This window comes from Erythrolamprus reginae, chromosome 1 (assembly GCF_031021105.1).
Source record: "Erythrolamprus reginae isolate rEryReg1 chromosome 1, rEryReg1.hap1, whole genome shotgun sequence".
In the NCBI taxonomy this organism is placed as follows: Eukaryota; Metazoa; Chordata; class Lepidosauria; order Squamata; family Dipsadidae; genus Erythrolamprus; species Erythrolamprus reginae.
In genome coordinates this window covers 183,820,185-183,845,219 of record NC_091950.1, presented here as the reverse complement: position 1 = coordinate 183,845,219, position 25,035 = coordinate 183,820,185, and the positions used below count along the sequence as shown (strand labels likewise).

Here is a 25,035-nt window from a genome sequence, read left to right as displayed (position 1 = left end):
GGGGGTGTTTCTTGTATAGACTATTTTAACACAAAAAGTGATTCCAACTTGTATCTTATGGCTTGGTCTCAGATCCTACTCGCCATATATCTTCTTACCTTGTCCCATCGTCCCATCAGTTGTCGCAAATCAGTTTCATTAATCAAATTCATCCTTTTATCCATAATCTCAAATTGAATGTGGTCCACCATGTACCTATACCAATTTTGCATTGTCCATTTTGTCGCGTCCTTCCAACCCAAGACTATTACCACCTGAGCGCTTACTATCGCTGCTTGTTTTATTTCTCTGAATTCTCCCATCTCATTACTTTTAACTAATATTGCCATTTCCTTAGTAATTATCCATCTTATATTTAATATCCTATTAATCCTATTAATCCTAATCCTAATCCTAATCCTATTAATATCCTCTTGCCAAAAATTCTGCACTACTGGGCATTCCCAAAACATATGCATAAACACTCCTTTATCTTGGCACCCATGTCAACAAATACCTTTAACATTCTGCTGAAAGTATGCGAGTTGAACGGGTGTGTAATACCACTTATGTAATATTTTCCTTCTCATTTCCCTAACTCTTGTATTCTTAGTTTTCCTTATATTCTCTACTATATTTTTCATCTCTTGCACCTCTACCTGTATCTCATTTTGCCACCATTTAGTCAATCCTTGGATCACATTCCCGTCTGACTGCACTAATATCTAGAAACATAGAAACATAGAAGACTGACGGCAGAAAAAGACCTCATGGTCCTTCTAGTCTGCCCTTATACTATTTCCTGTATTTTATCTTACAATGGATATATTTTATCTTACAATGGATATATCTTATATATATTGCTTGCTTGCGCCTTTATACCCTCACTTTTTTCTCTTATTATTTTCTCTAGCTCTATCCCCTCTTTAAATAGTGCTTTCTTTTATTCTCCCTTTCATTCAGATGTTTACATATTGTATTTGTTTGTAGCCATCTTCCCCTACCCAACCACCATTCTATATGATTTCTACTTGGCCTCCCATCCTTCTCATATAACTATTCTATCTTAGTTATCCATCTTCCCTTCAACTCTCCTATAACCCTATTTAAATTTGTTTCATTATCTCTATTTATTACATAAAGCGATGGAAGTTTTGATTTATATAAAGTTTCTCTCTATTCTCTTCGATCCTAAAGGGGTTTCTGGGTTGTAGGTTGGGTTTAGCCTATCTAGCTTAATTTCCTCCCCATCAATAATTCAGCTGGGCTTTTGTTAGTGGCTGCCCTGGGGGTTATATGTTGGACTAGAAGGAACTGATCGATTCTTTCCTGCCAATCCCCTGGTCCCCTGTAAGTGTCTCTCTGGTGAGTCACACCATACATTCAACCTGACCATTACTACTTGGTGACCACGGGGAAACTAGGATGTGTCAGATTCCAAGATCGGCTAAGAAAGTTTGCATGTGTTTTGCTGTCAGTTGAAGCCCGTTATCAGATACCAGTGAGTCTGGTAATCAGTGAGTGGTAAACAGCTTCTGTAACGCTCCAATTATGGCTTCTGTGGTTGTGGATGACATATGTATAACCTCTAGCCACTTGGAGTATGCATCTATAACAATTAAGAAATTTTGCTGTTCCATGTCAAAGTCAATGTGGATTTTTGCCCATGAACCCGAGGGTCATTTCCATTCTAAAGGGGTTGTTTTTGGTGGGGCCTGGCATGATGAATATATGGCCACCCAGTCTATAATGTCTTGGTCCAGCCGTGGCCACCAAAGGTAGCTCCTTGCCAGGGCTTTCATTCTGACTATCCCCGGATGGCCTATGTGAAGTGTCTCTCTCAATTTGGGATTGACTGACAACTCGCTCCCCCCCATAGCAGACACTCCTTTAATATGGACAGTTTTTATTTATTTGTTTCTTTCTTTCTTTCTTTGTTTCTTTGACTTCTATGCCCCCCCCTCTCCGAGGACTCAGGGCGGCTCTCAACATATAATAAACAATATACAGTATCTTAGATCCAATTAATAATTTAAAATCTAACCTTAAAAAACAGTCATTCCATTTGTCCAGCATTCTCTCAGCACATTCATTAGCTAGGGGGCTAAAGTCTAATAGTCCCAAACCTGGCGGCACAAGTGAATCTTAAGACTCTTATGGAAGATGAGGAGGGTGGGGGAAGTATGAATCTCTGGGGGGAGCTGATTCCAGAAGGCCGGGGCCTCTACAGAGAAGGCTCTTCCCCTACATTTCCTCTAGACAATAAACGACATTATCTAATTGATGGAATCTGGAGAAGGCTGACTCTGTGGGACCTAATTGGTTGCTGGGATTCATGCAGCAGAAGGCGGTCCTGCAGGTATTCTGGTCCGATGCCATGTCATTCCATTTGTTTATTTCTGAATGTCCTGAATTCCTTGCCAATTGTTGCATGCACACGCAGAGCAGTAAGAGTCAAGCCTGAAGTGAAGTCAGCACTTTATTTAAAGGGATAGGCTCTGAGCGGGAATTGGCACAAGATTCAAGGGGACTGTTTTATGGGTGCCCGGCAGTTCCGCCAGCCAGTGACAGGAGCCATCTGCTTCTCTTCCTATCCTTACTTTTTGGGAAAAAAGAAACATGGCTGCCCAGATACACTCTTCCCTTCATGAAAAAAACAAAACAAAACCCACCAGTGCCCATGCTGACTGCAGGATGAGGCTGATCCTGGTTTGAAATTATGCTATTGCAGCATCTCACCCAATGGAATACATGAATTAATCTCAATCATGGACAGATCATCTTGTTTATGCTGCTGAGGGAGAGGGAGACCATGACAAAAGCAGCAGGCTATTTTGGGGCGACAAAATACCAAGACTCAAACTGACATCTTTTATTCCTGCTCCTTTATTAAAGTGAAGGATTGTGGCTGAAACTGGTATCTCTTCCAAGATTCACGTGTCAGTGTTTTGCATGATATTTGGTAAAATGAAGCTGAATGCATCTGCAGTTTTCCAAATGTGCTTTTCGTATCCTTTTGAAATGCATTTTGTCTCCCCAAAATTTACATGCAGTACGTTTGTGAACATTTCAAAAGATACCACACAGTAACAATCAAGACAAAGGTTTGGGGAAAGGATCTTACCTTTGGGAAATCAGCTTCTAGAGTTTAGGAAGGGGAGCTTATGGCAGGAATGTGATAATGGAACAATCAAGTAGAAAATCATGTTAATTCAGAATGAATAGTAACTGAGGGAACAGACGTTAAACAAGACTGCACTTACCTCAACACTCTATACCAGTGGGGGTCTCCAACCTTGGCAGTTTTAAGACTTGTGGACTTCAACTCCCAGAGTTCCTCAGCCAGCAAAGCAAAGCTGGCTGAGGAGTTCTGGGAGTTGAAGTCCACAAGTCTTAAAGTTGCCAAGGTCGGAGACTCCTGCTCTACACAGAGATTATCACACAAATAAACCTGCTTCTTACACAGCCTTGGAAGAGGGAAAAAGTGCCCCTACTCTCTATGCTCTGATCACTCAGAAGTAAGTTACTTTAAGTAACTTCCTCTTATGGGAAAGAGCTTTTTCAATTGTTACTTATGCGCACATTACATTTTCATTTATGATATTTTATTCAGGGAAGTCCACTTTCTTTAGCTCTTTTCTTTCTGTCATTCAGGGATAGCAATTCTATTAGGTTCTCCCTCTGGAGCACTTTAATGTACTCTAAAGAAATAGTGTCATTTTTTGTCTCCCTCACTCACTCCTTTTCCTCCTGCTTTACTCTGTGTGGTATCTACAAATCTGAAGGCAAGAAATTATTTGATAGTTTTGTGTGGGTTGTTTTTTTTTAAGCATCTCTTTAAAAAAAAAAAAATCATCTGTAATATCCTTCCCCAATCTGATTACCTCAGAAAATAGATCAATTCTGGTTGATATGAGAACCAGCTTATATCCGGCCAGAATCTCAACTTAGTTTTAAGAGGTGATGACAGGAGGGACTGAGCAGACCCATCATAAGGAATCCTTTAGCATTATTAGCACACTTTTTGTGCTAGTTTTAAGAGTCTATAAAGGTTATACAATACCTGATGCTGTACTATATTTTGAGAGAAACAAGCTCTTTTTGTGAGACAAGATAATCAAGAAAGAAGAAGGGACAGAATGGGGAATGCATCTGAGAAATATACTAAGCTTTCTGTTGTGTAGTTTTACAAAGAAGGGGGTGTACAGATGAGAGATTACTTACATCCCACCTCTAGTACGATAATTTCCCATATGGAGGACTCTGTATGTATGAGGCATGAAAATCTGTGTTTGTGTCAAGGGATTATATTGATCTGCAGGGTGATTCTATCTAACCCAATTCCCTTGATGATTTACGTTAGTTCAAAAAGACTAGCAGAATCCATGAATTTGGCATAAAAGAATAGAATAGAATAGAATAGAATAGAGCAGAGCAGAATAGATAGAATAGAATAGAATAGAATAGAATTCTTTACTGGCCAAGTGTGATTGGACACACAAGGAATTTATCATTGGTGCATATGCTCTCAGTGTGAAAAGATACGTTCGTCAAGAATCATAAGGTTCAACACTTAATGATTGTCATAGGGTTCAAATAAACAATCAATATTAATATTAATATAAGGCTGTGCTGTCCAGATACTTATGTGATAGGGATCCTATATCTTTTCTTCAATATGAGAAGATTCAGTGAGGTCCAGTGCAAATAACCACATGGACTCAAGAGAGAGGGGAAATGGGGTGGAAATATTTGCCTGAGCTTCTTCTAGTTTATGGTATTCTGGAGGAAAGCAAGTTTGGCCAATATGATCTCTGAATAGAAGCACTTTTTCAAGGGGGCAAAGATGCATTACAATATTTTGTTCCAGGCTCCATTTCTACATCCTAGAAAATTCTCCTGGTGTTCTCATAGTTTTGGGGAAGAAAGGAACAATTCCCAGGTTGTACACCCCAAGGTCTGTAAAATCTTTACTAAAACAACTGTTGTCGGTTATTCATGTCAAGATGTTGCCTTGTCATGTCAAGATGTTTGCAGGATACCTTGTCACTGGCCATTTTGACTAAGGCTGCTTGAAGGTTGTTGGTCAGCAATGTTTGAAAAGGTGGACGATCACCACCACTATTATAAAAGCTTCATGTTGATGCAATAGCTCAGTGAACTAGGGTGAACTTTTATAGACTCTTCCTTCACATTGACACTATATTGTTCATACTGGGGATTCCCCCCAATATCAATTGAATGTATCCATGATCACATTATGTAAATCTAAGTAATAAATATATAGTGCTTTTACTTTGATTAGCAAAGCAAATACTTGATCCTTGGATGGCATGAATCATGAAATAAAAGGTATCTAAAATGGAACCTCTTTAGCTTGACATAGTGATTCAGTCAACCAACCCCACTTCAAAAATTGTATAAAATAAAAATATTTTAAAAACCTTTTAGCAGGAAAGCTGGACTCTTTGTCCTTGGCATTTTCTGAAGGTATCAACATTGTCTTCCATACAGTTGTTTTTGCCATTTCATCAGAAATATTTATTACAGATGGGTCATCTCTAGAATAAAATCAGCATGTTCAGAGTCACAATCAAACTATGAATGTTACCGTTTAGTGCAGCCAAAGGAGAAGAAGTGTGTCAGTCTTTTTTAAGGAATTCATTCAAATTACCTGCTGGAACTGTGTGAAACTTTCAATGGGCAAATTTATTTCGAAGGAGATTCAGTCAAAGGATACTTCAGATTGAAACTTTCAATCAAATGAATTGAATTATTTGCCCTCTAATCAGTTTGGAGTCATTCAATTGCAAACTGAAGATGTAATGGATTACTTGGCTGAGTTAAGAAAGTGGCAACAGCATTCAATGATTACTACTCACCCTATTGGTGCCACCTTCATTCAAACAACTATTTTCCTGGACCTGTTCTGGTCTCCACCTAAGTCCACTGATAATTGGAATAAAGGATTGCTAAATGCATATAATTGTAAAACACCACATCATCTTTATTTTTCTTTCCTTTGTTCCACACTGAAACATCTCGGCACGCAGCGCTAATCTCTTATCTTAAACTTTGGTATGCAAGGCAACATCAAAATCATTAAAACATTCCACAAGTCATTCTAAGATTTATGGCTAGTTAGAGTTAACCCAGAGTCATAAAAACTGCAATTAAAAGCACACAAGGAATAGCTTACATTAGTAGCTGCTTGAAAGAAACCTCCATATTTCTTAACGCAGATTGATGACTCGACACTTCTCTTCCTCTGACACCCAGATGTGACGAGTTCATTACTTAATTAATTAACCCGTTCCTCTCCTTAATATTTCTTCTCTAACACTTGGTCTCTTTGCCTCTGCAAGCGTCTGAAATAAGGATTTACCCATCTAGCATCTGCTTCTCCTTCACTTGAATCTGAACCCATAGAAACATCCTGTGTTTGGTCTCCTACTTCTTAGGCCTCTAAATCAGGCCCTATGATTAATTCATAACTACTTTCTGAATCAGAATCTGAAAAATCCCCACACTGAACAGGAGTATACACATCAGACCCTGTATCATTTTCCTAGTTACCAGGAGGGTTCAGGAAAAGGTGATTACTTTCGGGAGTCACCAACAGTGATGTGTGTATATATCACCTTCGAATTTCCTTCCCCACTTCAGAATTGAGTGGCTGTGCACTATTAGGAAGAGCTACCCCTCAGTGACAAAGGATCTGTTTTTCACACTGCAAAAGCTCCAGCTTGATCCCCAGGGACTTCTGGCTGAGAGTCATCCAGAAGTAGAAAGATCCCAGCTCTGGAATTAAGACAGCTTCCTTATTGGGCTAGCAATGATCCAATTTTACCATATACAGTGGTACCTCTACTTAAGAACTTAATTCGTTCCGTGACCAGGTTCTTAAGTAGAAAAGTTTGTAAGAAGAAGCAATTTTTCTCATAGGAATCCATGTAAAAGCAAATAATGCGTGCAAACCCATTAGGAAAGAAATAAAAGCTTGGAATTTGGGTGGGAGGAGGAGGAGGACAGTCGCTGCCGAAGGAAGAAGCTGAGATGAGGGGAATTTAAAAAATCCAAACCTTTTTTTAAAAAAAGAGGGACTATGAGGCGGCGAGGAGGAGCACACGCCTCCCACACACCCGGCATGAAGCTGCCTTCTATACATTGTGTCAGAGAGAGAAACCCAGGCGGGAGAGAGGGGGAGCACCACCGAAAGGCTCCTCTGGCAGCCCAGAAAAGCCCGAAATGGCCGGGATTAAAAGGGGAATGGTGGGAAACTGGTGCCGCTCTCAAATTTCCTGGGAATTTTTTCTGGGCTCGGTTCTTAAGAAGAAAATGGTTCTTAAGAAGAGGCAAAAAAATGTTGAACACCCAGTTCTTATCTAGAGGCGTTCTTAAGTAGGGGCACCACTGTACAGTAGTCCCTCGCTATACCGCGCTTCACCTACTGCGGCTTCACTTCATTGCGGGTTTCTGAGGAAGTCGATCGGCAGATTTAAACAGCCCGCCGAACTCGATCAGCAGGTTTTTTAAAAAATATATATATCTAAAATTGTAAATACTGTATTTAAATACTGTATCTAAAATAAATACTGTGTGGGAAGGGTTTATAAAAACTTAAAACAATTAAAACTTACCAATTACAATATAAATACTTAAATAAGTACTATCAGTCGATAAATTCCCCATCGCGGATTTCACCTATCGTGCCCAGGTCTGGAACGTAATACCAGCAATAGGTGAGGGACTACTGTATAGACCAAAATGCACTTTTAAAGGTTTAGCTCCAAATAAGAAACAAACCAGAAATGAGCTGGGAGATATATAATCAATCTCCACTTTTTAATTTTGGACCAGGGCTATCATCATCATAATCAGAGGAGACACAAGGGTTTTCTTCCAGTATGAAATAACTGCATTGTATCTCTTTTAGTTCTAAAGTATCAAGAGAAGCCGAGATTTTCTTCCTCACTGATAGGGAACACAATTAGTTCTGAGTAGTTTACCTGCAGTGTCCTTCAAGTGGCAACTGGACTGTTCCTTCCTCTTCCATTGCTAACATACTTTGTTCCTCCTAAGACCCCAAAAGTAATAATAATAATAATGAGAGGTTGACCAACAAATCATTGCAGCAATATTGCAATTTTCAGATCCAACCCATTCCCCTTAAAAAGAGCATAATTTCTTCACTTATTTTTCATCCAAATGCTTTAAAAAAAATGCTCTCAGAAAATCAAATGTCATGAATGATTTTTCTCATTCATAAATCCTCTTAGAAATTGTACGTGCCAGAAGTTAGGCATTTGCTCTCCCCTGCCAATTTTGCTATACAGATCAGGATTAGAAAGTGAGAAATGAAAATAAAAATTATGAAATTAGATAGATGATAGATGATGGATGGATGGATGATAGATAGATAGATAGATAGATAGATAGATAGATAGATAGATAGATAGACAGACAGATAGACAGACAGACAGACAGACAGACAGACAGACAGACAGACAGACAGACATAGATAATCAATAGACAAATGAGATAGAGAGATGCAGAGATAGATATAGATAGAAGATACTGTAGATAGTCCATCTGCGGTAGTTCTCTCTTGTTTTGTGTGTAATTTCTATTCATTTCAATAGAAATAGCATAACTGCATTTTGGGAACATCCCATATCTTCTTTCATTTCATGATATTCTTCTACTCCTTCAAGCAGTCCAGCTCAGCCAAACAATACTGATCCCCTTGCCCTGATTTTACCCATTAGCAGGAAGGTTAAACCAATTATGGAGTCCTTGTTGTTTGGTTGTTTTCTTGCAGACATTTCATTATCAATTTAAGTAACCTCATCAGTCTGCAAGCAAGACAGCAACCAAGCTCAGAGAGTACCAATGTTTCTACAGTTCAACCTTAAACTACAAATATTCTCTTAAATCATTTGCCTTATTGGAGACCTGGGTTTTGAAACTCAGTCATCTGGCATTAGTCTTTTAAGTGAAGAGAGAGAAATAGATAACCCTAATAGCAATTGCATTCAAATAAAATTTGGTGTTTCTGCTTGATTGTTCCCATTAAAAAAAAACCTGCCCTTTTTGATGGTTTTTAAGCTTTTTTAAAAATCAATCTGCTGGACAAATAGCCAGTAGGGGTATTATTAGCTCAAGGATCATACTTGATAAAATAAATACTACTGTACTGTATAGTGAAACTCTTTGTCGTCTATTATCCATGATGGTTTGGAAATGTTACTTCTGTAGATGCAGCCTAAAACTGCATTTGCCTTTTAAAAAACCCACAAATTTATGTATATTTAAAAGGCAATAACAGAAAGCGGCATTCAAATGTGGTCAAGATATAAAAATGCCTATACAGATTCGTAATAACAAATCTATTCTAAGCACCCCTTAGTAAGTAAAGACATATGTATTGTGTGGGAAGAGGGAGAATTTGGGGGGCGCGGGGGGGGAATGGAACAAATGAATTTAAATGACTGCGTCAACATCAACAATACAAGTTAGTTAATTTCACACTTACTTCAATGGGAATTAAATAAAACTAACCACCAACTCATTATGATGAGGAACTGTTGAGATAACAGGATTTCTTTTTTGGGATATATGTCTGCATCAAATTTAATTTCAATTAGAAATATCACATCAATCCATGACATAATAAGTGGCTGAGAATAAATATTGTTTTCCACCTTGATGTTTAACAGTTACTATTGATGGAAATTTATTGTTATATTGAAGATCAAGCCACAAAATGAAAATCTTGATCCAATCAAATCAGGCTTTTAAACACATATTGTCAACTTCATTTCTATCTGTATGAGGAACAAATTTCTATTTTTATAGCCAACATAATGGTGCCTTTCCAATTAAATTCCAGAGGCTCCATGTCAAAAAAATTTACTTCTAGTTAATTTTGTCATTTCTAAGCTTCACAGCTTCCCAGGATTTTGACAGCTGGGCAGGTTTAATAATAGTCTCAAATATTTAGTAATGCCATAACATGTAAAAATAGGGGCTCGGAAAATATAGCAATTGAAAAGAAAAAAAACCCCTTATTTCTGTTTTGCTTTCCACCACCATTCATATTTCTAAAAAAAAAAGTGCAACATACAAATCAGACCAAAATGAATGCATCCCTGGACAATCCAAAGGAATATCTTCTCTACATTTGACACTTCCCATTGTAGGATGTGTTCTGCTTTGGCTGAGCTTGGATGCATGATTATTTCTCTAGAGAAAAGTTGGGTAAAATAAATCTGAAAGCAGGAAAATCACTACCTATTGATACATCTTTATATTAGGTCTACCTGTGCCAAGCTGGAAAAATCTGAATGAACAGAAGATGGTAGCAAAGAGTTGGAAAAATCAAGGAGTCATAGGAATTTTTTTCAACCAATATCTGGTCATTCTAATTCATGCTGACTTTCCTATTTCTTCTGCCCAAGCCTGCACTATTTCAGAGAATTACTGAGCATACACAGATCAGCGACATCTTAATGATTCCTAGGAATAATTTAACTTTGGGTGGGTTATACATGTAATTATCTCATTTAGTACTTCATATTTAAATCAGAGCTTTGGCTACACTATGTGGAAATACACTTCCTGTTTGCATGAAAAATGTACCAAGAGGCCCTATCAACCAAGTCTTGGTTAAAAAAAAAAAAGACATACAAATCCATTCTTGGTGAATTGGCCAATTTTATCTGCAGAGCCACCCGTTAGATTTGCTGTTTTCAAAATAGAACTTTAATAAATGTAGTTAATAATATTGGAGAAAGAACAAAGAGAGAAAGTAAAAAAAAAAAAGACACCAGAAGCATACCTCTTTTTCAGCATCTTCAAGTTTTTTTTTCTTGCTCTCTGGCATCAAATCATCCAGCCAGCTTAACTCACGTTTGGTGAAAAAGAAGTCCATGAGTTTTCTGACAAACACCAATGCCAAGACCTAATCAAAATGTTTATACCATGGTAAGATTATTGACAGGCACAGATGACATATTTATTCTTAGAAAGAAAAAATCAAAGTCTACAGATCTAAAATTATTTTGCAAAATTCCCTCAAGCAACCCCAATTACTGCTATTATTATTATTATTATTATTATTATTATTATTATTATTATTATTATTATTATTATTATTTATTAGATTTGTATGCCGTAGACTCGGGGTAGCTCACAGCATACAATAAAACAATTCATAACAAATCTAATAAATTTAAAAAAAAACATTAAAAAGCTCCATTATTAAACCAGACATACAGACAGACATACCACACATAAATTGTATAGGCCCGGGGGAGGGGGGGAATGCCTCAATTCCCCCATGCCTGACGGCAGAGGTGAGTTTTAAGGAATTTACTAAAGGCAAGGAGGGTGGGGGCAGTTCTAATCTCCGGGGGGAGCTGGTTCCAGAGAGTCGGGGCCGCCACAGAGAAGGCTCTTCCCCTAGGACCCGCCAGATGACATTGTTTAGTCGACGGGACCCGGAGAAGGCTATATGCATGTAAGTAATTTATCTGAGTTGTTATGATGAAATGGGAATGATCTGAAAGAGAAAAGTTATCCTTTCGATATGAAAAAGAATTGAGTAATAAATAATCACAACCAAGCTCAAAATGACTACTGTTCATTAAAGGCAACACTGAATCTTATACAAATTCAGAAATAGTGGATTCATACCATCATCGGAAATACAATGGCAGCTTTTGAAACTTTAATAATCCATAGTAACACAAGACAGCTCAGCTGGATTACTGTGAAGAGATGGACTTTTCGAAGGGGAACATGCCTCAAGTAGATGAAGTCTGGCTGGTGTTTGGCAGGCATCCAGAATAATTTGATTCTGTCAAAAAGCTAACAAAGAACAAACTAATTGTTTATATTTAGGAACAGACGTTACTTTTAAGATCTTCAAATGAAATGTTTAGGAGAACATGGCAACTACCACTGTCTACCACTGGTTATGAATTCGTACAGTTTCCCATGCTTGTAATTTCTGAATTAATCTTCTGAATTAATCTAATTCAGAAAAGTTTTTAGAATTGCCAGTAGATGTGAGAAATTCTTTAGCAGACCCAGAGTGAGATTGAAATAATTCAGAAATAATCCGCCTTCAACAATGGTGGCACAATTGTTAGAATGCAGTATTGCAGGCTAATTCTGCCGACTGCCAGTAGTTTAATTCTCACTGGCTCGAGGTTGATTCAGCCTTTTGAGATTGGTAAAATGAGTACCCAGATTGTTGGGAGGCAATATGCTGACTCTGTAAATGCCTCAAAGAGTGTTCTAAAGCACTATGGAGCAGTACATAAGTTTAAGTGCCATTGCTATTGCTTGTGATCTGCAACTAAATTCCATTCTTTCAATACACAACTGAAATTTTAAATTACAAATAAAACATACATGTATATAAAACAGCTCTCCTCCATATCTTTCCTCCCAGAGGTGTTCAAATTCAACTATTTATTTATTTTTATTTTATTTATCAGATTTGTATGCCGCCCCTCTCCGTAGACTCGGGGCAGCTAGCAATAATAATAAGACAATATAAACAAATCTAATATTTAAGTTAATTTAAGAAACCAATTTAAGAAACATACAGACTTATCATGCATAAATTTTATAAGCCTAGGGGGAAGGGAAAGTCTCAATTCCCCCATGCCTGAGGTGGGTTTTAAGGAGCTTACGAAAGGCAAGGAGGGTGGGGGCAACTCTGATATCTGCGGGGAGTTGGTTCAAATTCAACTACCATCCTTTTCTAGCTAGCATGGCTTTTGACACTTCACTGGAGATAATGGAAAGTTCAAACCTGACATAGCCAAAGCAGTGTTTCCCAATCTTGGCAACTTGAAGATATCTGGACTTCAACTTGGAGTTGAAGTCCAGATATCTTCAAGTTGCCAAGGTTAGGAAACACTGGCGAAAGGACTCTAAATTGGGGAAACCTGTTTGCAATCCATGAATGTAGACAAATGTAGCAAAATAATTTGGCAGCAGTCATTCCAGCCATTTCTAAAATTCAGGGATGGAGCAGAGAGAAATTTTTCTCACTATTGAAAATTGACTGATTCTCCTGAAGGACAGAAAGTAGCTATTTTCAAACCTATTCTCTCCCCTTTCTCATCTACACACCTGCACACAAACACACACATTTCTAGTAAAATATATCAGCATGATATGTAATGGAATTTGATGAAATTCCTTTCATTTTATACATTTGATGGTATTCTTTGTTGTCAATATATAGATCTTGTCTTTTCATTTACAAATAAACAGTCTGCATTTTAACTACCCATGAGGATTCTTTTCCTCCAGATAGGCACTATCTATAATGCCTTTCCTTTGACCCCACTTTCTATATTAGCATTAAGGACAAGCTAAAGAACAAATGAAATAATCCAATAAATAGAGAATTGTGACAATCTAACCTCTCATTGCGGATGTTGAATTAAGGATACTATATGTTAATACAACTGAAATGGGTTGGAAGGGATCTTGGAGGTCTTCTACTCCAACCCTTTGCCTAAGCAGGAAACCCTACACCACTTCAGACAAATGGTTATACATCTTCTTAAAAACTTCCAGGGTTAGAGCATTCACAACTAAGTTGTTCCATTGATTAATTGTTCTGTCAGGAAATTTTTCCTTAGTTCTAAGTGGCTCCTCTCCTTGATTAGTTTCCACCCATTGCTTCCTGCCCTACCTTCAGGGGCTTTGGAGAATAGTTTGACTCCCTCTGAGATATTGGGGTGACATGCTATCATGTCACCTCGGTCCTTCTCTTCCTCAAACTAGAGATACCCAGTTCCTGCAACCGATGTTCATATGTTTTCGCTTCCAGTTGCCTAATCATCTTTATTGCTGCTCTCTGCACTCTTTCTAGAATCTCAACATCTTTTTTACATCTTTACATCTTTTTTTTACATTTACAAGGCAATAATAATTGCTGCATATAAGCTATTATGTCTCTAAGTTTCCCAAGCAGGAAACACATGGCAAAAACTGGTGGGAAAGGAAACAGGATTATAGACCCAGCACTATGTCAGATGCAGGCTATTATTCTGGCAGTCTAGAGATATGATTCAGAGTTTTGCTACCAGTGCTGAAGTTTAGCCACCACTTTTTATGTAAGCTGCACTTTTTTCACATTTGTGTCCAATTTAATAATGCGTTGACCACAGCAACAAAAGAGACAGGAACATAAATATTTCACATCCTCCACTTTACCTGAATTCCTTTGAGAGAGGAGGCACCCATGTAAAGAAATACACCATAAAGTACTGGCATGGGAATAAACTGCAAAGAGTAGAAGGAAAATGTATATCGTCTCAGTAAATTGGTAATGACAGGAGGCATGAAAAAAATGAAGAACCTGGTCATTTATTTATTTATACTGTACTTTCCCATCAAGATCTCACAGAAGAGCAGAGAGAAAGTGACACTGTCCACCTTTATGGATGATGTTTCATTGTGTAACATTAGCCTGCAGGGTTCATATGCGGAGCTATGCTGTATAGGGTTTTTTGGATTTAACTTCATGAGTGAATTCAGAAATTATGGATTACAATTTATGGCTTTAGCAGGTCACCATAACTTGTTCAATAGATCACAATTAAAAGATTATGAGAGCCACTGGAGTTGGGCAGCAAATAAATGTAAATAAATAAATAAATATATAAATACATAAAATGTTTTTTTCAATATCCATGACTTTCACCTTGCTTCAAATTCAGCTTTGTTCACAGAAGGAAAAGTTTCTCTTGAAATGCTATCATGCACAGCAAGGTCTTTTGAATCAAACAGAATAGATTTTTTAAAATGAGCTGCTGGTCAGCTGTTAGATGAGAAAAAAAGAGCTTATCTTAACATTTCTCTGAATTTGGCCATATCTTTTTTATGAATTTATTACATAAAATGCCAATTTATTAATTCATTATTGAAATGTTAAAGATTCTATATGGCACATGGAACTTGAATTAACCATTACTATAATTATTCAAGTTATTACTGGTTCTGAATGGGTATTACTCATATTGAATTAGATTATAATGATATGACACCGTAATATCGTTCTAGTCAAATATTTACTCTATGAAGCTCAGGTCTATCTCTATGGACAGCGGTTCTCCAGGATCTCATCCAGCTACCTTTCTAATATTTTGCAACCTAAAATCCTTTGTTTAAAGTAGAAATACCGAACATTTGAACCTATGGAGTTTCAGATCCAAAACCTATGCTTTATTGTGAAATGGACAAAAAGCATCATTTGCTTGTTATAAAATAAGAACCCATGTATTCCAAATTGACATCAGCTGGACGTAAAGTGCAATTCATTTTTATGTTTGGTTTCATGAAGTGTATACTTACTTTAAGCACTCTGGTTAAAAAAACTGAGCACCCCATAAGGATGAATATCATGAGCCCTGTGACCCGTTGCTCGCGAATGCCAAGGAACTTGGGCTGCTCCCCTGGAGCTGAACATTCAGATTCCAACTTTAAGCTATTCACGTGAGAGATGGACAGAACGGTGGCAGCCACAAACCAAGGCAGACCCATGATCGAGCACACGCCAAGCATAAGCGCCACCATCAGCAAGTCCAAGTGGTAGCCACAGCCTTTCTGTTAAAACAGAGGTGACAACAGACAAAGCTAGAAAGATTGGAGGCAAAGTCTACTTAGAATATGAACTAGCAGTTGCACTTAATAAATGTTTATATGCCAATAAGTGAAAAGTACATGAAATTGTATTTAAATTTCTCCTGCTTTTTCTTATACTGTATCAACTTTTCTCAATCTAATATCTTCTGTCCTAGGTAGGATTCCTAGATAGAAATTGTAGTCCAATACATTTAGAAAGGCATTGGATGGCAAATATTCACAGACATAAACAAGAACAGATGTACCTTCAGAAATCACATCCCAATGTTTGATAGATTGTACTATTTCAAGGGTGTTATTTTATTCCCATATCTCCTAATCTAATAACCTTAGACTAAAACTTTCAACACTCTAGACATTAGCCTAGTTAGAGTATGGATGACAGATATTGCAACTCAAATGATCCAGGAGACCTTAATTTTGATGAGATTGTTTTACAGGATCACTGTTATTTATTTCTTTATATTCTGGTCTATAATGCTTTTTTTTTTTTTTAAAGTCACAAATCCAAATCTAAGTGTCTTGGTTCCAGTTTCAAATTATTATTCTATAATAATTTGAAAATGGATCCAAGACACTTAGACTTGGACTCTGACTTTTAAAAAAAAAGCATTATAGACCAGAATATAAAGAAACTGTTGAATAAATGCTCCCCACAATATTTATGGAATAGTATCCATGCTGGAGCAGATTCATGTTAACAAATGTGGTTTTTTAAAAAAAAACCAACAACCCACAGTTTGTGACATGTTAACTCCCTTTTGCATCAAGAAATATATTCCCTTCTCTACCGACAATCTGTAGTGAAAGATACAAATAATTATTTTTAAATGCTGTAAAGTAGACAATTTGCATTTTAAAATACACAGAGAGCCTGGAATCGCAAAGTAAAAGGTTAAAATAACTTCGGTGGAGTTACGCTCTTACCTTTAGCTTATGTTCTTTTCTGTTTATAATAACAGCTGTAATTTGTTGGTCCATAAATATCAGAATAGTACAAAGAAGAGCTGGAATTAGAGCAGCTAGGATTGTCCACCAAGGATTGGTACCCAAAGGTGAGACAACCCAGCCACGGTCATCCCTGGTAGGCTATGAAAAATTCAAGCACATTTCAGATGGTTGAAACTTATTAAATCAAAACATCATTCGCCCTCTTATAAAAGGGCAAAATATACCACATATTATAAAATCAAAATGTTTTACATTGGGTTCAGACTATTGTAATAGCACTGGTGATGGTTCAGAATTTTTTAAAAAACAATCCTTGCAAATTTCAAATGTCTGCAGTGTTTGTTCTTAAAATGTAAAAGAATAAGTGTTAAGGAACATATTTTTAAAATCTACACTGTGTTAATACTGCAAGATCTTTAGGGATTTAATATATGATAGATATTGGAGCAGGGCAAGGAAGTCCTTACTAAGCTTAGTTAAGCAAAACAATCTGTACTTCTTTTACCCTTCAAATTTATTCTTAAATTCCTCCATTAAAAATGTGTTATACAATATTCCTGATATTTCAATCAAGCTTCGCATGAAATAGCTGTAAGATGCATTGATCAAAACCAATGCTATAGTTTTATGAGGTCTAACATAATTTGATAAGGAATTACCTTAAAAACATTTGGAACCTGAAGTTTTGGTGATGGGATCCCAAGGAAATAGTCAACTATCACCATAGATAGGATGGTGAGAAAGACAGCAAAGTCACTTATCACGGACCGGACCTGTAAATATTAAGCCAATCATCACTGAGAATGCAAAGAGTTTTCATAAATGAGCAGGAAGAAAAAGCAATTACCAGGAGGGCTGTTAAAGATTTCAACAACTTTACAGAGTAAATGCTTCAAATGCCTGTGAAGGACCTTTGTTATTCTTTAAAGTCTGTGTGAACCTGAAAAATGTACAGCTGCTTTGACAATTATTCAACGCAGACAAATCTCTCTGACAAATATATATATATCTCTCTCTCTCTCCCTCCCTCCCTCCCTCCATCTCCCTCTCTCTCCCTCTCCCTCTCCCTCTCTCTCTTTCATCTCAGGCTATTAAAAATTAGTACTAAACCAGAGGCTGCAGAAGCATTTGAGTTTTGGCTTCAGGTACAAATATGCCTAAAGCTGCCTTGTTGTATTAAGAGATGTTTTCACTAAGGAGGACCTGACACTTAGAACATGCTACATACAGGTAGCTCTTGACTTGGGATGGACTTTCCAGGTGTACTTGCAACCAGTTCTGAAATTCTGATGATCACTGCCTTCCGCAGTTGTGTAACTGCATTTTGGGTACTCAGCAACTGACATGCATTCAAGCCATTTGCAACATCCCATGTCCACACAACCACGTTTTACATTTTTGCTGAAAACTGACATTTACTTCTAGTTTTCAGCAAAACATGGTCATAGTGAATTACTGATTTGTTTAATGACTACAGCGTTAGATCAACAGTGGTAAAACAGGGTTATTTGCAATGATGTTGGGGCATTGCAAAGTCAAAGACTATCTGTAATTTATAATTTTAAAATTTCTGATTTACTTATTTTGCTGAGAATTAATTCCTGCCCAGCTTGGAACAAGAAGAAAAGTTAAAACTGTTGTGGCCTGTCAGCATAGTTGGTGGCAGACAGTGAGGAAGTTGGGGAGGAACATGGGCCAGTCCTGGAGCCTGGGAAAGGCTCTAGTGAGTGCTCTGCGATGAAGGCAGAGATAGGGCCAGGGCTGTCGGACAGTTATCAACTACCTTCGGAGTTGGGTTGAAGAACAACTGGAGCCTGTTTCCAATGTGTGCATGTCCAGAGTTGTCAGGAGAACGGAACAATTAAGGAACAGTTGTCGACTCGGGAGAAAAGATACAAGTGGATGCCTGAATAGCCCCTTCCATAGGGTGTGAAGTTTCTGAAAGATCTCAATTTGCCACAGGAAATAAATAGGAGCAAAAGGAGAGTAGTGTTTGCAGGAGACAATTAGTTTGTTTATTAGTGTGAATATTGCTTATCTGAATCCGTGCCTCACAAAGACTCCTTGCCAAGTATTTCATTGTACAGCATTTTACCTGGAAGCTATCATCCTGGCAACTATTCAAGGACCGGTAAGGTCTGTTGTTGCAATTCACCCTTGAAAGGCTTATTGGTGGGACTTTCTGTATGTGAATGCTAGGAATTCACATTAGCAAAATAAAAAGGGGTGGTTTTTTGGGGACAAGGAGTCTGTTTTGTGATTTTGTGAAGCCTGGGTCAGAACAAAAACATACTTTCTCTCCTCTCTTTTAGGTACACTGAGAGCATATGCACCAAAGACAAATTCCTTGTGTGTCTAATCACACTTGGCTAATAATAATAATAATAATAATTATTATTATTATTATTATTGTTGTTGTTGTTGTTGTTATTATTATTATTTATGAGATTTGTATGCCACCCCTCTCCACGGATTTGGGGCAGCTCACAACAATAATAATAACAGTATACAATGTAACAAAACTAATATTAAAAATTATTTAAAACCCATCATTTAAAAATCATACAACACAAGCATACCATACATAAACTATATAAAAAGAATTCTATTCTATTCTCCATTGCTATTCACATATATCAGTGTCCCAAAGGTATTAAACTTCTTTAAAACGCTGTTCCTCGTTGCGGAACCAAGTTGATACTAATAACAATTGAGTTAGGGGTAACCATGTCTTGCATCACGTGCTTGCAATATTTCTTTCAATAATCTGATTTTTAAAAATTACCTTGGTTGGGAAGTATCGGCTGGTCTTGAACTGCTTCAGTGTGGACGACAGTATGACTGTAGAAAAGAATAAGATGACTGACCAGAAGAGGACATCTGGAACATAAGGCTCATGATCGCCACAGGCTCGTCCAACAAACATCCCTTTCCAGTGCTTGCATTCCTAGCAGAGAAAGTAAATACAGTGGTACCTCGAGATACGAGTTTAATTCGTTCCGGACCTGGGCTCTTAAGTCGAGCAGCTCTTATCTCGAACGACTTTTCCCCATAGGAATTAATGTAAATAATTTTAATTGGTTCCAGCCCTCAAAAAACTCACAAAGTTAGTCTAAATTATGCAGAAAGACATGTTTTTAATGAAGAAATGTACATGTACATATAAATGAATAATGAAGTTTCTTTCACTTAACTTGTAAACTTTCTTAAACTTTTAAATTTACATATGTTCAACTTCTCTGCCACCCAATCCTGTAGGACAGAGGTCCCCAACCCTTTTTGCACCAGGGACCGGCTTTAAGCGATCAAGAGAGGAATGGGTGAATGAATGGACGGAGGGTGGGAAGGAAGGAAAGAGGGAAGGGACAGGAACAGAGGAAGGAAGCAAGGAAACTTATGAAAGGGGAGAGTAAGAGAGGAATGAGTGAAGGGAGGGAGGGAAGAAGGTGGGAAGGAGAAAGAAAAGAAGAAATAGAGGAAGGGAAGGTAAAAGAGAGAAAGAAAAAGAGCAAGAAAGAAAGCTGCAAGCACCCCCCCGAGGCCCCAGGCCGGCTGCAACCTTTTAAAACACGCGCGCCGCTTCGCAGCTGTCTCCTGAAGCCGAACGCGGAAGTTAGCGTTTGGCTTCAGGAGACAGCTCCTTGGCGCTTGTATCTCGAATTTGGGCTTGTAAGTAGAACAAAAATATCTCTCCCCTCCCAGCTCTTATCTCGAGTTGCTCTTAAGTAGAGCAGCTCTTATGTCGGGGTTCCACTGTACACTGTTTCTGTTTGCTAACTGATGGCATGCTATAAAGCAGAGGCAGGGAACTATGGCCCCTTTTATGACTTGTGGACTTCAATTCCCAGAATTCCTGAGATCAGCATAGTTGGCTCAGGAATTCTGGGAGTTGAAGTCCACAAGTCACAAAAGGGGCATAGTTCCCCACCCCTGTTATAAAGAAACCAAAGTTGGGACTTTACACTCAATGATTATTAATACTCTTTATTGAAGGCTATTGTAGACATTTTTAAACCCCATTCATAGTTTAAATATCTTACCTGTTTTGAAAAAAAATATGCATATATGTACGGAAACTCTAATCTGATTGTCTAAAATTGACTCAGAGAGCAGCAAGGACCCCACGGATTAAATAGCATCATTTTCCATTGCTAATTCTGACTTGCAAGCACTGAAAGGGGTTGTTTTTCACCCTTCACAGTACTGAGCCCAGAATAAAAAGTTATTTCAATGGCAGCATGTTACATCACATGCTATATAAGGTCATTTGTCTCCTCAAATTTGCTGGTGCTTTCTTAGCAATTCTGAACCAGCGGGTTGGAATAGCTTGAGCACTTGCTTCATGGAATCCTAAAGTTGAGTTTAACAGCCAGAAATCAGATGCATAATTATATCTTTCCTTATTAGCTTTCCTTTCGTTTCTCCCTTCTTTGGCCCTTATATTCTGGCTCAATTAAAACACACTCAAAACATTAAATCAACTTCAGACAGTAATTTCAAAACAACTCAAAACCATAATGGATTAACTATGGTTTCATGCAGGAGTAGGCAAAATTGGCTCTTCTATGACTTGTGGACTTCAACTCCCGGAATTCCTGAGCTACCATGATTGGGTCAGGAATTCTGGGAGTTGAAGTCCATAAGCCATAGAAGAGCCAACTTTGCAAGCCCTGGTTTAATGTAACTGGGAGATAGTGAGGAATAAAGGGAGACCTGTTGACGTCATGTTTCATACCATCTACTGACTATAGTTGCATGAGAAATGTTACTGGAAGGTCCTGAGGTCTATTCTAATCTGGCACTTCATCTCTGATTGTTAGCAATAATTATTTTACATTTTTGGTAGCAATAAGTGTTTTTCTGGTGGAACCAGTCTATCAGGGCAACCTGATCTATCCAAACATGGAATGGAGCATACTGCTTCTACTTTCACTTTTCAGTCCCAATCCAGGAGCCCTTGCAGGCAGTCACTTCCATGACAAACTATTTTGTGTTACATTTAAATTTACCAACAAAGAAATGAAGGCAGCAGTGTTTTTTGTTTATTTTGTTTTGTTTTAATTTAACATGTTGCTAATGCAGGTCTTAGAAGAAATTATCTAAGTTTTAACAAACAACTTAAGGCAGGAAAAGCTGGACAAAGTGCACACTTATAAAGCTCAAAACCACTGTCTCTGGATCAGTGTCAAGTAACTGGTTTGTAAAGCGCAACTTCTGTGATGGAAAATATCAGATGACTTTACAAAGGTTTAAAATAATTTCTGGTGGTTGTACATTAGAGGGGACTTTCTTTTGCCACCAGGGGGCAATAGACTCCACCTAACCACATTATAATAAAATTTGACATAGTCGGACTCCAGACAAATATTTGAATGCTCATTCCAAAAGGCCCACATGCTATCCCCCAAGCTTTTCATGGCACTTTTCTACATGCGGAAACGCTTTGTGCAAATGTATACAGAATCTTCCTTAAAATGTATTTCCATATCAAATCCTGCAGCACATAATATGCTAATTTGTCACTGCAAACGTTTAAAAGACCATTTAAATGAGATCTGTCAGCAATCTGCACTATACAGTAGTCTATAAGGCTGAACTGACAGATTATTGGGAATTTGCCTAGACTATGTTTGCCCTCTTTTAAACTGGGAAGGGAGTGGAAGAGAGAACGTTTTGAAAGGGGAGGATTTTTTTGCAAATGGTCTCATGGACATCAATGGATTAGGATTCCTTGCCATATGTTCTAAAGCAGTGGTTCTCAACCTGGGGGTCGGGACCCCTTTGGGGGTCGAACAACTGTCACACAGGAGTCACTTAAGATCATGGGTAAAGACAAATTTCCCGTGGTGTTAGGAACTAAAGTTTCTATTCTGGTGCCTTGGAACATATTTTTACAATCCAACCAATCAGGTGTTTACAGTGGGGGTGTCCCTCTGACCTTCCTGCCGATCAGCTTAAAGCTCTGTTGGGAAAATTGATGCTAGACTTATGATTGGGGTCACCACAACCTGAGGAACTCTATTAAGGAGTTGGAGCATTAGAAAGGTTGAGAACCACTGTATGGCTCTCCAACTTTGGAATTGCCAAAGTTGGAGACACCCTGTTCTAAAGCATGGGTGTCTAATCTTTTAGCTTGCCTCAGCTGCATTGAGTGAAAAAGAATTGTCTTGGGCTGCATGTATTATATAAAAATCAAATAATAGTGTTAGAAATTTTCCATGTTGTGGACCTTCAGTGCTAGCTATGGCTACCTGTGACCTGCAGGTTGGACATGTCTGTTGTAAAGTAACCTGCAGGTTGGGCATGCCTATTGTAAAGTAACCTAAGGAACCATTTATCCAGGAAAACTGGTTTCCAAGAAGGATTTGTCCTTTCAAAATTGAACTGAGATTAGTACTTGTCAATGTATCATAAACCTAGCCATTACTATTGTCAACTTTACTATTGCTCCTTTCTGTCCTCCCCTCCTCCTGTATAGCTAACAAGAAGACTCCATCATTTTTCCAATTACTAGTTTGCCATGAAGCCAGAGTAATGGTTTTTAAAAAGCTACTGGGTTATTCAGAAATAAATAAGTTCTAGATCATTTGACAAAGTATATCTTTATATATAGTTAGTACACAGGAAACGTTAAAATGATACCACTTCTGACTTAATATAATGAAAGAAAACAGAGAAAAAGGAAATGTATGACTCAAAACCTTCCTTCAGGTTCACAAACACTAACAAATGTGATGCTGTAGTACTTGCATAACACAGCCTGGTTTTTTTTAAAAAAACTACAGCACTGAGAACACCAGATTTATATTTTTAAAAGTTTTTTAAAAAAAATTTGTCTCTTTGTTTCCCTTTGTTTTAGCTTCTCCTGCATTTTTCAACCACAAAAGCATATTTTAACTTTGGATTCAGGCCAAATAATTGCATTCATTTTAAAATATTGTTTGAAATTAATAATTCCCAGGACTGCATGCATCACCTTAAAATACTCTCTTTGTGCCATCCAGAGTTGCTTAGTCATTCCTAGAATAAAAACTTCAGGGGGGGGGGAAGCAACCCAGATTATCCATACAGGTTTAAGACAAGATCCTCATACTCCACTGCAGTGGCTCAGTGGTTAGAGTGTGGTACAGTAGTCCCTCGCTATACCGTGCTTCACCTACTGTGGCTTCACTTCATCGCGGGTTTCTGAGGAAGCCGATCGGCAGATTTAAACAGCCCGCCGAACTCGATCGGCAGGTTTTTAAAATATATATATATATCTAAAATTGTAAATACTGTATTTAAATACTGTATCTAAAATAAATACTGTGTGGGAAGGGTTTAGAAACACTTAAAACAATGAAAACTTACCAAACAATTACAATATAAATACTTAAATAAGTACTATCAGTCGATAAATTCCCCATTGCGGATTTCACCTATTGCGGCCAGGTCTGGAACGTAACACCAGCGATAGGTGAGGGACCACTGTACTGCAGTCTACATCTACTGATCGCAGGCTGCCAGCAGTTTGGCAGATCAAATCTAATCAGGCTCAAGGTCGACTCAGCTTTCCATCCTTCTGACGTGGGTAAAATGGGGACCCAGGCTTTTGGGGGCAAGAGGATGATTGTGTAAACTGCTAAAAGGTAAAAGCACTATGAAGTAGTATATAAATCTAAGTGCTATTGCTGCCCTTAACAATGTCCTCATCCCTCATTCAGCCGGTTCATGCAAATTGGATGTTAATTTACATCTGGTTCACCGAACTGGTAGTTGCAAGGGCTGGCTGACCTCAGCCACCCCACTCTACCCCTCCAAGGAATCCCCATGTGGCCCATTTTGGATTCCAGGTAAGTGCAGGGCCTACATGAAGCCTGGGGAAGGCGAAAAATGGGTCTATCGGAAGTACCGAAAGTCCAAAAACGGGCCTGTTTCCGGCCTCTGGAGGGCCTCTGGGGCGCCTCTGGAGTCCAGGGGAGGCTGTTTTCATCCTCCAGTGGTTCGAGGGGAAGAAACCCCTCCCCTGCCATGTTGCAGGGGCCCACGTAGGCCACGCCCCATGGCCATGCCCACCCAGCAACTAGGCAGAGAACTGGTTGCTCATCCCACATATTCAGTGTGGCTCTTTGCAATCCAATAACAACATAATATGCCACACAGAGTTTCATAAAATGCCCTAAAGCACAAATATTCCTGTGATGCCCCACATAGGACTCACACTATTCTCAGATAAAGCTCAAGCCAGTTCCCATATGATACACAAATCGGGTTGTATCACAATTCTGCACGAGAGAAATCTGAACAGTTGAAATTTCTTAGAAATATTTTCCAATATTTGGAAGTTCTGTGCTGAGGAGACAGTGTAACCAGGATGGTGACATCGATATATTTATAAATAAGTAACAATAACAGTACATATTTACACCATGTTCATTATCAAGATTATTC

General features: G+C 38.1%; 1 protein-coding gene across 1 annotated transcript in view; it reads right to left on the bottom strand.

Moving 5' to 3' along the window:
* The window catches only part of SLC4A10 (solute carrier family 4 member 10), a 219,760-nt gene that overhangs the window by 6,261 nt on the left and 188,464 nt on the right, over nt 1–25,035 (bottom strand). Inside the window, exons 18-26 of the mRNA XM_070731642.1 lie at nt 19,391–19,552; nt 17,265–17,378; nt 16,582–16,743; nt 15,364–15,615; nt 14,224–14,292; nt 11,677–11,850; nt 10,820–10,942; nt 7,989–8,056; nt 5,424–5,540 (exon numbers count right to left, since the gene is read on the bottom strand). Of these exons, the coding sequence (XP_070587743.1) occupies nt 5,424–5,540; nt 7,989–8,056; nt 10,820–10,942; nt 11,677–11,850; nt 14,224–14,292; nt 15,364–15,615; nt 16,582–16,743; nt 17,265–17,378; nt 19,391–19,552 (1,241 nt within the window). The remainder of the gene's footprint in view (nt 1–5,423; nt 5,541–7,988; nt 8,057–10,819; nt 10,943–11,676; nt 11,851–14,223; nt 14,293–15,363; nt 15,616–16,581; nt 16,744–17,264; nt 17,379–19,390; nt 19,553–25,035) is intronic.